We start from the raw sequence: 14,674 nt of genomic DNA on the forward strand, positions 1-14,674 counted from the left end.
ATCAGACGGTCAATACACATACTGACAGTTTAACGAGTGAGTGCCCCTTACGCCACAGTGTTCTCACCGCCACTGCCTTTGAACTCTGCTTATGACATCGCTTCGCCCCGCTGGAGCCTGCCTACCTCGCCTACTGTGCTGTCACAGGACACTGTCAGCCGTGCTCGAGTGCCGGTGATACACTCCCATATATTGCCTCTGAACACCATTGCTACCGTCGCCCATGTCTCGTGGTACGCTCCGAACTTGCTCACATTATTGTCATCAGTCTGTGATGGACGTTGAACGTCTGCTACTTCAAGTTTCAGTCGCTTCTGTTCCGTCTATCTTATTGTGGACTATAATTTTTTGGCGGACGCAGTTTATGTTAACGTTTGACGACCAGTACGTGCGGTACAGTAACTGTAAAAGAGTTTAGTTTTTGCTGCAGATCGCAGCACTGAGCGACCTCTGACATTCTGGCATCACCTTACGGCTCATTCAGCATGTGATATTTTGTTCTTAAACTGCAGTACAACGACATCTATAAAATCCTTATAGAAGTGAGCCACGGATGAAAACACTACAACAACTACGGTGTATTCTGCCTGTAAACTGAAAGACAAACAGTGCTCGTGGTGGGACACGTAGCCTTTCCCAGAAGAAGGCAGTTGCTGTACAGGAACACCGGGAACTGGTTTTCCGTCCAGCAGGTTAGTGCAACTTGCGGTGATTTATGTAAATTTCTTTTGGATGTGTTTCTTGCCTCGGTTAGGTATTAGTTATTAACTTCTGTATTTCGTAGTATATTGACGCGTTTATGTACGAGGAGCGTTCACTAAGTAATGCAACATATTTTTTTCTCGGCCACTTTCAGTTGAAAACATACGGAATTTGTTGAGGGACATCATGCAATATTCTCACTTCAGCCCCTATAGTGTCACAAAGTTCCGATAGGCGACGTCGCTATGTATAGACTTTGAAATGGTGTCTGCAGTGGAGGTCCGTCCAAGCAGACCGCTGTCATTGAGTTTCTTTTGGCGGAAGACCAGAGCATCGCAGTCATAGGCGCTTGCGGATAGTCTACAGGGACTTGACCGTGAAGAAAAGCACGCTGAGTCGTTGGGTGTGGCGTTTCTCACATCGCAACAAGGTCGCATAAATCTGTTCGATTTCCCGCGTGCCAGCCGGCCACACATGGTTGTGACTCTGCAATGTTGGAACGTGTGGACACTCTCATTCGAACTGATAGACAGATCACAATCAAACATCTCGCTGCACAACTGGACGTTTCTGTTGGTGGTCCTGACATACTCGTCCTTCAGCTGGTCTCATCGCCGCCGTAACGAGCAACGAAGGAGCATCTTCGCGGAATTGCTTGCGAGCTACGAGGCTGATCGTGACAATTTTTTGTCGAATGTCGTCATAGGCGATGAAATTTGGGTTCATCACTTTTAACCGGAAACAAAGGATCAATACACGGAGTGGCGCCACACCATCTCTCCTCCTAAGAAAAACTTCAAAACTGCCCCCTTAGCCGGTAAAGTCAAGCCGACAGTCTTCTGGGATTCTGAAGGGGTTATTGTGTTTGATGCCTTCCCTCATGGTGCAACAGCCCACTCTAAAGTGCATTGTGCTACCATCGCCGGCCGGTGTGGCCGAGCGATTCTAGGCTCTACAATCTGGAACCGCGCCACCGCTACGGTCGCAGGTTCGAATCTTGCCTCGGGCATGGATGTGTGTGATGTCCTTAGGTTAGTTACGCTTAAGTAGTTCTAAGTTCTACGGGACTGATGACCTCGGAAGTTAAGTCCCATAGTGCTCAGAACCATTTGAACCATTTTGTGCTACCATCAGTAAATTGAAGAAACGACTTCAATGTGTTCAAAAATGGTTCAAATGGCTCTAAGCACTATCGGAATTAACATCTGAGGTCATCAGTTCCCTAGACTTGGAACTACTTAAACCTAACTAATCTAAGGACATCACACACATCCACGCTCGAGGCAGGATTTGAACCTGCGAACGTAGCAGCCACGTGATTTCGGACTGAAGCGCCTTGAACCGCTCGGCCACAACGGCCAGCCAATGTGTTCATCGGCACAAAAATGCAAACGACCTTCTCCTTCTCTATGACAACGCAAGGCCTCACGCAAGTCTGCGCACCTGAGGAGCTCACAAAACTTCATTGGACTGTTCTTCCTCATCCACCCTACAGCCTAGATCTCGCAGCTTCCAACTTACATCTGCGTGGCCCAATGAGGGATACATTACACGGGAAGCAGTACGTGGATGATGGAGGAGGGGAGGGGGGGGGGGGGTTATTGGTGCAGCAAGGCGTTGCCTGTGACGTAGCCTAGCAGAGCGGTACCATGCGGACATATGCCCACCCAGTAACATGGCGTCAGGCCGTCCCATTGAACGGGAATTACGTTGAGAAATAGGGTTTTGTAGCCAAAAGAGTGGGGAATAATATGGTATACTGTAATGCTGAATAAAACCAAGCTACTTTCAGAAAAAAATGTGTTGCATTACATATTGACCGCCCCTCGTATATTCCATTTCAGAAGGACATTAACAACAAGAGTAGTGTTCCGGGTTTAGTTGTTTATTTGGAGTTTACAGCGCGAGTGCGTTCAGAGTTCGTCGCGGGGTGCAGCGGCGGCCAGGAACGGATCGACGTCTTCAGGCGGCTGGGCGCCGTCCAGCTGCTGCGCCAGGCGCCAGTAGCGGCCACGCAGGTGGTGCGCCGCGGCCTTGGGCTGGCGCGACCGCGTGAACGCGCCCTTCCTGTTGCCACCCGCACGCATGAACGCCAAGTCTGTAAACGAGAAGATGTGCCACGCACACTACAGTCATCGTCACGAAAACGGGCGTCTTAAAGCCCTGCCAGTTAGTAACAATTTCAAATGTTACTGAACATTTATAGAATAAAAATCCGCTTCAGTTATCGCTAATTTCTTAATTTATTCCACGATCGGTTTCGAAGCACAAAGCTTCATCTTCAGGTGCCACCAAATAACTATGGTAACATAAATGTGTGGTGGTCAGGACAGTCAGTGATTTGGGGTGGAGGGGGGCCACACATAGCCGGCCGGTGTGGCCGAGCGGTTCTAGGTGCTTCAGTCTGGAACCGCGTGAATGCTATGGTCGCAGGTTCGAATCCTGCCTCGGGCACGGATGTGTGTAATGTCCTTAGGTTAGTTAGGTTTAAATAGTTCTAAGTCTAGGGGACTGATGACTGCTGCGCCCTTCTGGCAGTTTTTTTTTTTTTTTCAAGAGACTTTTTGTTTTGGCTCTTAACTGCTTCAGTTATAATATAAAAGGCTACTGGTAATATGGTAATATTTGTAGCATACTGGACACATAAGTTTGAATAAAATCCAGACTCTCACGCTACAATTGTGTACATTAACTTTTACTGTGTCTAGCTGCAACACAAGTATTTTTTCCCAATGGAAACCCAAGATGTACATTTGAGAATGTTCAACCTTTTCATCATGCGCAAGTGCTGCCAACTGATGGGCATCACTAAGAAAATATCAGCAAGTGAATGTAGCAGTGCGCAGCAACTCGTGACCATAAGAATAGACGGATGTGGTTGGTTCGCTATATTCCACTGTATAATTGAATACTGTTATTGTTATTTTCCATGGTAATTATTGAATCACATTTTACTATTTATTCCAATAGAGAATATTTTGTAATTAGCTCTTTTAGCCCATAAAATGAAGCCAAGTGTACAAAATTTGTTTTGAAAACGGGTACATATTTTTGTATAAATCTTGCATCTAAAATCATTAAAATCATCTACGAGCATTACCACATAAAGAAAAATTTTCCATCTTCCAGAAAAAATTCTGCTCTGAATGGGTTAAACTGATTTGCTTACTCATCTGTACAACAATGCATCAGGCACAATGCAGCCCCACTGTGTGGTGTTCTTGGGCATGGGATGAGATAGTTGTTGTTCCACATCAACTGGAAATCACCCAGGCTACCTCCAAGTGATTGGTGTCTGCTGCAGGTGAATGTGCAGGGACAGTTGCTGCAAGTCCTGTACCAGATACACCACAGATACCTCAAGTACTACCCTCTCCTGTGGATACTGTCTCTTCTGCAGGAAATAGAGGATCAGTCACTGCTCATCCACTTAACTGTGAGTGGAATGTCCGTGGCAGGTTTAGGCGTTCTGTATATGAGAAATAGGGACCAGGAAGTACTCAGGAGGTCAGGAGGTCATACCTACCCTCCTGACCAAAACGTCTGAGGTGCTGTTTCAAACTGAAACTGAGCCAGTGAGACTCATTTCATCTGTTGGGAAACATGCTGTGTCCCATATCAAGAGGCAAACACAAACGGATAGGGACCTCTTAATCATCAGCAGTTGAAATGTACAGCGAATAATGTTACCTCTTCAGGACATGATGGTAAGGGATGGGAAGGAACACCATGTGTGTATATTCCGGGTGCAACAGGGGGGGAGGGGGGGGGGGGGGGGGAGGGGGGGGGGAGGGCGGGCGGCAGACTCGTTCAACATGTTGAAGCGGTTATTTCTGCAGCTATTTAGTGAACAAGATGTAACCAACTGCAGATTGTGGTGCACATTGGCAGCGATGATGCCTGTCGTCTGGGCTCCGAGGTCATACCTGAATCATTCCACCGGCCGACAGAGAAAGTTGAGAATACCACGTTTCTTCCTGGAATTCCAACGAACCTAACAATTTTCAGCACTGTCCCAGAAACAGGTCATGGCTCCCTGGTTTTGAGCTAACTGGAAAGATGGAACCAGAGACTGTGTCGGTTCTGTGACAAGCTAGGCTGTAACGTCCTAGACCAGCGCCATAGGGTAGGGAACTGTAAGGTGAATGGCTCAGGTGTGCACTACACATCAGAGGTGCTATCCAGGTAGCTGACTGTCTGAGATGCATACAAGAGTTTCTTAGATTAGCCAACTCTCCACCAAGTCTAGAAAATGGTAGCTTTAGGAGACCCAGAAGTATCGATGTAAGTTCCAAAGAAATGCTCCCAAATACACACACACACACACACACACACACACACACACAATTACTAGATACACAAAGTTGATTGAAAAATGGAAGTTGATAAGCAGTGAGATTTTTGAGGAAAAGTATAATTAAGTAAATGGAGGTGGTTTATTTGTTGAAATAAAAAAAGAAACTCAGATCCTATGCCTTGCGTTATCATTTAAAGCTGTATCTTGAAAGTTTGTAACCAGGTCCTGTCGGGACAATTTAAATCTATCTTCAAGAGTCTGCCAGTTCAGTTTCTTCAACATCTCTGTAATACTTTCCCGCGCATTAAACTTGTGACCATACATGCTGCTCCTCTCTCTATACATTCAATATCCCCTGCTAGTTCTATTTGGTACAGGTCCAACCCACTTTAGCAATATTATAAGATGAATTGCACAAGTGATTTGCAGGTAATCCCTTTGTTGACTGATAAAATTTCCCTAGTGTTCTACCAATAAACTGAACTCTGCCACCTGCTTTACCAATGACTGAGCCTATATGAACCATGCTTTTCATATCTGTGCTAAGTTTTTCATCCAGGTATTTGCATCAGTTGATTAATTCTAGCTATGACTCATTGATAAAGTCATAGGATAATACATTTGTTCCTTTTGGGAAGTGCACAGTTTCACATCTCTGAATATTTAAAGCAAGTTTCCAATCTTTGAACTGCTATGAAATTTTATCAAGATGTGACTGAACATTTATGCAGCTTCTTTCAGATCATGCTTCTTATGGATAACTGCATCATCTACAAAAAGTTTGAGAATGCTTTTAATATTGTCCACAAGGTCATTAATGTACAATAAGAACAGGAAAGGTGGAAACACACCCGAAGTTATTTCTACATCTGTCAGTGACTCTTTACACCAGATAACTTCTTGCTGTGTCCTACATGCCAAAAAATCCTCAATCCAATCACATATTTCGCTTAATACCCCATATATCTTACTTTTAATAATAAGCATAGATATGATACTGAGTCAAATGTATCTATGTATCTACCTGGCTGTCTTCATCCAAGGCTTTCAGGATGTCATGTGAGAAAAATGCGAGTTGGTTTTTACGGGATCTATTTTTTTTTTATTTTTTTGTTTTTTTCGAATCCATTATGGTTGACACAGAGGAGGTCATTCTGTTCAAGATATCCTGTTACATTTGAGCTCAGAATATGTTCAAAGGTTCTACAACAAATGAGTTTATGGAACACTTCTGCTGCCCCTCTAGTAATATGTGACCTGTGCTTTCTTCCTACTTCCTGGCATGATTGTTAATTTGAGGGATTTGAGGGCTAACTCAGAAGCAAATTCAATGTAGAATATGAATGGGATTCAATCGGACCCCAGACCTTTGGTCCGTTTTAACAATTGCAGCTGTTCCTGAGCCCAGTGACACTAATACTTATTTCATTCATCTTTATTGCAATAAATAGTATGTCGAGTGTAGTTCTAGAAAGATCTGCTAATGATATTTTCATGGATATTAATGAATGGTTTAAAGCCAACTCACTGACATTTAACTTCGAAAAGACTCACTATGTCCAGTTCAGAACCCGTAAGAGGTTTCCATCCAGCATATGCATAAAGTATGAAGAAGAGCAGATAGATGAGGTTGACAGTCTTAAATTCCTGGAATTACAACTTGATGATAAATTCAGTTGGGAGGAGCACACCACAGAACTGCAGAAACGCCTTAACAAATCTGTATTTGCAATTCAAGTGTTAGCAGACATAGGCGACATAAAAATGGAAAAGTCCTAAATAATATCTCCTTTTCCAACAAACAGCTCAGTTCATACATACAATACCAGGAACAAAAATGATCTGTACAAGGACTTAAAAGCACTTACTTTACTTCAAAAAGGGGTCCACTACTCAGGAACACTCATCTTCAATAATTTGCCAGCAAACATAAAAAATTTAGTTACAAATAAAGATCAGCTTAAAAAAATGATGTATTGTATATACTCATACTATTAGTATTGTTATTTCAGCTTAAAAAAAAAAAAGTGAGATGTTCCACATCCATGAGGATCTCCCCAGTACAGATCTATGGAACGGAAAACTAATCTAATCTAATCTAATCTTTTCAGAGGTGTTTAAAGTGTCATTCTCCCACACTGCAAACATGAATCAAACGGGAAAAAGCCCTCGTAACTGGTACAATGGGACATGTCCTCTGCCAAGCACTTCACAGTGGTTTGCAGAATATGCACTATCCAGTCACATTAATGTCATCACGAGTCAAAAACCTGAATGACCACCTTTTGCAGTGCAGACCGCAGCGAGATATGCAGGGTGAGAGTCAGTTATGTTCTGGAAGGTATCAACAGGGATGTGGGGTCGTGCCACTCCCAGTACAGTGGCCAGATGCACTAAATTTCTTGATTGAGGATCCATAGGACAAACAGCCCTATCGAGGTACTTGAACAGATTCTCGACTGGTTTTAAATCCGGAGGGTTTGGTGGCCAGGGATGTATGGTAAATTCATCGTGGTGCTCTTAGGGCCATCGCGCTGGAAAGAAAACTGCAAGTAGGGGTGGACATGGTTCCCAAGGACAGATGCATACTTGTGTTGATACGCTGCGCATTCCAGAATGACGAGATCACCCAGGGAATGCTACAAAAACGTTCCCCACACCATTACTTTCCCTCCTGTGGCCTGGAATCTTCTGATGATTGTTGCAGGGCGTTTTCTTTCAGACATTTTATGTCGTAGGCACCAACGGCCATCTCTTCAATGGAGTATAAAACATGATACTTTAACCATGGCAGAATGCAGTCAGTTTGCAGACTTAGCCATCTCTGAAATGTTTCCACCATTGGCTTGAAAGCCAGTATCATGTCCTTTTGAATGTCAGATAAACTTGCTTGAACTCTCTTTCTATTACACAAGCTGAGACACGTTATCAGTAAAAATCTGCTAATCTCCACATAGTTTGCTTTTTTCCATTCACAACTGCAATATGGGGCATTTCTTTGGGGTAACTCAGTGGGTTCAAATACTGTCCTCAAGTGGCAGAAGAAAGCAGTCAGGTGCATTTTAGGACTAGCACCAAGACAAAGTTGCAAAAATCATTTTAAAGAACTAAAGATAATGACACCACCTAGCATATACATTTATAATTGTTTAATATATGCTAAAGAGAATGTAAAAAACTTTAATTTAAGATTTGAAGTGCATGTTCATAATACTCGAAATAATAGTAACATAGACATACCATACACAAGGCTGACATTAACACAAAAGAGCCATAAACACCTTAGCTTGAAATTTTATAACAAACTCCCAAAGGCTGAGAGTGAACTACCAATGAATAACTTTAAGCAAACAATAGAAGTGTGGCTCAAATGTATGCCATATTACTCCCTTGATGAGTTTCTAAACAGTGACACAAAAGAGATATGCTACATGAAACAAAAAACTGCCATATGAATTATACCCATATGTTTGTGACAGTAATGTACCAACAAAGACTTTTTACATGGATACATAAGATGTACCATAAATTTATCATGATACTATTGTATATTTAACTATTATAATTTATTATTATTATTATTATTATTATTATTATTATTATTATTATTATTATTATTATTATTATTGTGAATGAATAATTGTTGTAGTATCAATATTACTTTAGCATGCATATCTGCTTGCCCTGCACAGGCACAATTATGTACAATAATAATTATTGTAATTAAAAAAAAAGTATTGAACACACTGACGATGCCAATTGTATGGAAAACATATGGAAAGGCAAATGAAGATTCCATTCTATTCTATTCTGTTCTATTCTATTCTGTACTTATTTGAATATAGTGTCTGTTCTTTCGGACATGTCCGAAAGAACAGACACCATTGATGACCTGCAGCCATCTAGAGCGAAATTAGAATTATATATATTAATACCTTCAGCTGCTGACGGGTGTTGATATATATCAATGGGGACAGGTGAAAGTGTGTGCCCCGACCGGGACTCGAACCAGGTATCTCCTGCTTACATGGCAGACGCTCTATCCATCTGAGTCACCGAGGGCACAGAGGATAGTGTGACTGCAGGGACTATCTTGCACACGCCTTGGTGGCTCAGAGAGATAGAGCGTCTGCCATGTAAGCAAGAGATCCCGGGTTCGAGTCCCGGTCGGAGCACACATTTTCACCTGTCCCCATTGATATATATCAACACCCATCAGCAGCTGATGGTATTAATATATATAATTCTAATTTTGTCAGATAAATTGGTCTGTTTCCACATTACAACAGCAACTGCACAGTTTTCTATGTCCCCTGGAGATGCTTTATACGGGGTGAACATTAAAAAAAGTAATAAACTATAGGGTCAGATTCCTGACTGGAAATGGAGGAAAAAAGTCCTATCAACATGTGTCTGTAAATGCATCATTGCCATGGTAGATGGGGTTGATGAATCACAATTCATCTGATCACGCGCCGTGTGTCTGATGCAGCATACTGTAAGCAACAGAATGGCTGGTAGTCACGTCGGTAACAAGTCGTGATGGTGTTTGTGTACAGCTAAACGGATGGAAACGGTCCTACAGGATAGAACCCAGTGCCCCAAATCTGGTGTATGCACAATCTGCACCCTCCCTGCTAGTTCGTCTGTCTGAAAGGACCCATTTCTGCACGAATGCTCAAAAATGGCTTGAAGTGTTATGTTACAGAGTCGGTGTCTGTAAGGCTACTTGTTTTGGTATAGATGTGCTGCCTCGCGACCATTTTCATCTGCTTGGTTGTACACAAACACCATCTCGGCTTGTTCCCAACTTGAATACCAGACCATTCCGCTGCCCACAATATGCTGCATCAATCACACAGCTTGCAACACACAAGGAACACAACACATGTGGTCAGAGGAACTTTCATTCGTCAGCGCCACGTACTTTGGCAACGATGCATTTCCAGACACATATGCACAGGACCTTTTTTTCCTCCATTTCCAGTCAGAAATTCATCCTTGCAGATGATCACCCTGTATTATGTCCACCGCTACTGCTGCGACCTGCCATCTTGAGTAGTTACTGCATACTGATGTCAAACATAGGCAGTACTCACATTAATATGACTGGACAGTGTAGATGCAGATGTTGATGGATGTAAGTGGCTATAAAGAGTTGGAAGTCTTCTGCTTGTGCTTCCAATTTGCAGATAAACTACATTACTTTTTAGGTGGACATTAAGAACAAGAGAAGTTTTCCTTGTTTAGTTATTTATTTCGATTTTACAGCATGATGTGTTCAGAGCTCATTGCGGTTAGCAGCAACCGCTAGGTAGAAATCAACATCTTCAGGTGGTTGTGCACCATCCACTTGCTGTGCCAATTACCAGTAATGGCTACGTAAGTGGTGTGCTGCTGCTTTGGGCTGGCGTCCCCGCGTGAACACGCCCTTCCTGTCTGCTCCCACATAATTGAACGCTGCAACACGAAGGTGCTGTGTTGCACTACTGTGGGACCAAACTAACCAGGCACACGCATGGAAGGACAGTGGTACATCCGGGTTCTTCAAGATCCACTAACACAGCAGCACAATTCTGCCCACATCACACACTTCTATGGATTGTGTAATTAACTGAAAGAATTCATGGGGTACCCTGGAACAGCTGGCACCACCGCCTGTATTTGTCACTTCATTTTATGTGAATGTATGTAAAAATTTTGAAATCATAGCACCACAATACTGAAGTGTGCTGCTAGAGGAGACAAAACAAAATGGTGCTGCCCATCAGTAAACTGGAGTACTGTGCAACTTACCATTTTCTGAATCTGAAGGGAAAAACATTGCAACCTTCACTGGAATCCAAGAGGTCATGCAATGGAATCCTGGCCAGACCTTAGATTTTTCAGTCTGCATTTTAAAGTGGGCTTCACCTCTAAACAGAGTGAAGATTCACCAGAAATGACACTTGGTATGGATTCTACATTAAACTGTAGGCCCCTTCCTCAGTTGGATAACTGGGTTGTGTTAGGGACACACAAGTCACCGAAGTGGCATCCAATTGAAAGACTTGCACCAGGCCAGTGAGCCACATAAATTACTATTATTATTATTATTTCTTTACTTTCTCAGGCGTTATGTCTGGTTAAAAATGGAAAGTGACGTGGACCTTGATGAAGCGTGACTTCCTTTTAACTGTACGGTATATGTTACATTGCATTTAGGAACTTTCAGGCAATTGAACATGTATCAATAATTACAGATTTCTGTAGTTGTGTGTGTGTCTATATATATATATATATATATATATATATATATATATATATATATATATATATATATATATGTTTGGATGTAGCTGTATTGTGTTGATGTACTGGTGGATATTGTGTGGTATGACTCCTGTAGTTGATAGCATAATTGGTATAATGTCAACTTTATCCTGATGCCACATGTCCTTGACTTCCTCAGCCAGTTGGATGTATTTTTCAATTTTTTCTCCTGTTTTCTTCTGTATATTTGTTGTATTGGATATGGATATTTCGATTAGTTGTGTTAATTTCTTCTTTTTATTGGTGAGTATGATGTCAGGTTTGTTATGTGGTGTTGTATTATCTGTTGTAATGGTTCTATTCCTGTATAATTTGTATTCATCATTCTACAGTACATTTTGTGGTGCATACTTGTATGTGGTCACATTTTGTTTTATTAGTTTATGTTGTATGGCAACCTGTTGATGTATTATTTTTGCTACATTGTCATGTCTTCTGGGGTATTCTGTATTTGCTAGTATTGTACATCCGCTTGTGATGTGGTCTACTGTTTCTATTTGTTGTTTGCAAAGTCTGCATTTATCTGTTGTGGTATTGGGATCTTTAATAATATGCTTGCTGTAATATCTGGTGTTTATTGTTTGATCCTGTATTGAAATCATGAATCCTTCTGTCTCACTGTATATATTGCCTTTTCTTAGCCATGCGTTGGATGCATCTTGATCAATGTGTGGCTGTGTTAGATGATATGGGTGCTTACCATGTAGTGTTTTCTTTTGCCAATTTTCTTTCTTTGTATCTGTTGATGTTATGTGATCTAAAGAGTTGTAGAAGTGGTTATGAAATTGCAATGGTGTAGCCGATGTATTTATATGAGTGACTGCTTTGTGTATTTTGCTAGTTTCTGCTCGTTCTATAAAGAATTTTCTTAAATTGTCTACCTGTCCATAATGTAGGGTTCAAATTAATGACATCAATATAATAGAGGGAAACATTCCACACGGGAAAAATAAATTTAAAAACAAAGATGATGTGACTTACCATATGAAAGCGCTGGCAGGTCGATAGAAACACAAACAGCCACATACATACACACAAAATTCAAGCTTTCGCAACAAACTTTTGCCTCATCAGGAAAGAGGGAAGGAGAGGGAAAGACGAAAGGAAGTGGGTTTTAAGGGAGAGGGTAAGGAGTCATTCCAATCCCGGGAGCGGAAAGACTTACCTTAGGGGGAAAAAAGGACCTGCTTCAATGGTTATACAGAGTACAGTCACCCACAATGTGACAATCTTCCAAAGAGGATGAACCACTTGCCTTCACCCACAAGTGAATATTGCAATCAGAATTTATCTTAACACGTCTACGACAAGTCAAAGATAAACTCCCATGTGGCATAAGGTAGGAACCCTCACCAGATATAATAATCTCAGAAACAGGTATAGTACGGTAAGCCAAAATTTCACGGGTTTCAAAGGATTCCAAACCAGCTCTCCCTGCACTGTTACATGCAACAAAAGCAACTGTTATCCATCCATTACCCAAACCCGAAGAAGTAGAACTTTTCATTAAAGAAAAATTAAACCTCGCGCCACAAAACAAAGTAGGTCCATTTATAAGAACAAATTGAGCGGTTTTACCCACTCCCCTAACTTCGTTCTTTTTCCCCTTAGCAGAAGATGTCGAAGCACCAAGAGTGCCGTCCACATTTACAAGTGTTTTGTAGACAAGCAATCGTCGGCGACGACGATAACAACGTCGCGCACACACACACACATATCCATCCACACATATACAGACACAAGCAGACATATTAAAAGACAAAGAGTTTGGGCAGAGATGTCAGCCAAGGCGGAAGTGCAGAGGCAAAGATGATGTTGAATGACAGGTGAGGTATGAGTGGTGGCAACTTGAAATTAGCGGAGATTGAGGCCTGGTGGGTAACAGGAAGAGAGGATATATTGAAGAGCAAGTTCCCATCTCCGGAGTTTGGATAGGTTGGTGTTGGTGGGAAGTATCCAGATAACCCGGACGGTGTAACACTGTGCCAAGATGTGCTGGCCGTGCACCAAGGCATGTTTAGCCACAGGGTGATCCTCATTACCAACAAACACTGTCTGCCTGTGTCCATTCATGCGAATGGACAGTTTGTTGCTGGTCATTCCCACATAGAATGCATCACAGTGTAGGCAGGTCAGTGGGTAAATCACGTGGGTGCTTTCACATGTGGCTCTGCCTATGATCGTGTACACCTTCCAGGTTACAGGACTGGAGTAGGTGGTGGTGGGAGGGTGCATGGGACAGGTTTTACACCGGGGGCGGTTACAAGGATAGGAGCCAGAGGGTAGGGAAGGTGCTGCTCTAGTCCGGAATCCCTGAACCATTACACCAACAACCTGACAACAGCTTTCGCATCCCGCAATTACCCTCCCGACCTGGTACAGAAGCAAATAACCAGAGCCACTTCCTCATCCCCTCAAACCCAGAATCCCCCACAGAAGAACCACAAAAGTGCCCCACTTGTGACAGGATACTTTCCGGGACTGGACCAGACTCTGAATGTGGCTCTCCAGCAGGGATAAGACTTCCTCAAATCCTGCCCTGAAATGAGATCCATCCTTCATGAAATCCTCCCCACTCCACCAAGAGTGTCTTTCCGCAATCCACCTAACCTTCGTAACCTGTTAGTTCATCCCTATGAAATCCCCAAACCACCTTCCCTACCCTCTGGCTCCTATCCTTGTAACCGCCCCCGGTGTAAAACCTGTCCCATGCACCCTCCCACCACCACCTACTCCAGTCCTGTAACCCGGAAGGTGTACACGATCAAAGGCAGAGCCACATGTGAAAGCACCCACGTGATTTACCAACTGACCTGCCTACACTGTGATGCATTCTATGTGGGAATGATCAGCAACAAACTGTCCATTCGCATGAATGGACACAGGCAGACAGTGTTTGTTGGTAATGAGGATCACCCTGTGGCTAAACATGCCTTGGTGCACGGCCAGCACATCTTGGCACAGTGTTACACCATCCGGGTTATCTGGATACTTCCCACCAACACCAACCTATCCGAACTCCAGAGATGGGAACTTGCTCTTCAATATATCCTCTCTTCCCGTTACCCACCAGGCCTCAATCTCCGCTAATTTCAAGTTGCCGCCACTCATACCTCACCTGTCATTCAACATCATCTTTGCCTCTGCTCTTCCGCCTCGACTGACATCTCTGCCCAAACTCTTTGTCTTTTAATATGTCTGCTTGTGTCTGTATATGTGTGGATGGATATGTGTGTGTGTGCAAGTGTATACCCGTCCTTTTTTCCCCCTAAGGTAAGTCTTTCCGCTCCCGGGATTGGAATGACTCCTTACCCTCTCCCTTAAAACCCACTTCCTTTCGTCTTTCCCTTTCCTTCCCTCTTT

The 14,674-nt window shown here is 42.8% G+C and overlaps 1 protein-coding gene across 1 annotated transcript in view; it reads right to left on the reverse strand.

Annotated features, from left to right (window-relative positions):
- Positions 1-2,608: 2,608 nt before the first annotated feature.
- Positions 2,609-14,674, reverse strand: part of LOC126486014 (beta-glucuronidase-like) — a 357,520-nt gene continuing 345,454 nt past the window's right edge. Inside the window, exon 13 of the mRNA XM_050108918.1 lies at positions 2,609-2,800. Within this exon, the coding sequence (XP_049964875.1) occupies positions 2,616-2,800 (185 nt within the window). The 3' untranslated portion in view covers positions 2,609-2,615. The remainder of the gene's footprint in view (positions 2,801-14,674) is intronic.

This window comes from Schistocerca serialis, chromosome 1, assembly GCF_023864345.2.
Source record: "Schistocerca serialis cubense isolate TAMUIC-IGC-003099 chromosome 1, iqSchSeri2.2, whole genome shotgun sequence".
In the NCBI taxonomy this organism is placed as follows: domain Eukaryota; kingdom Metazoa; phylum Arthropoda; class Insecta; order Orthoptera; family Acrididae; genus Schistocerca; species Schistocerca serialis.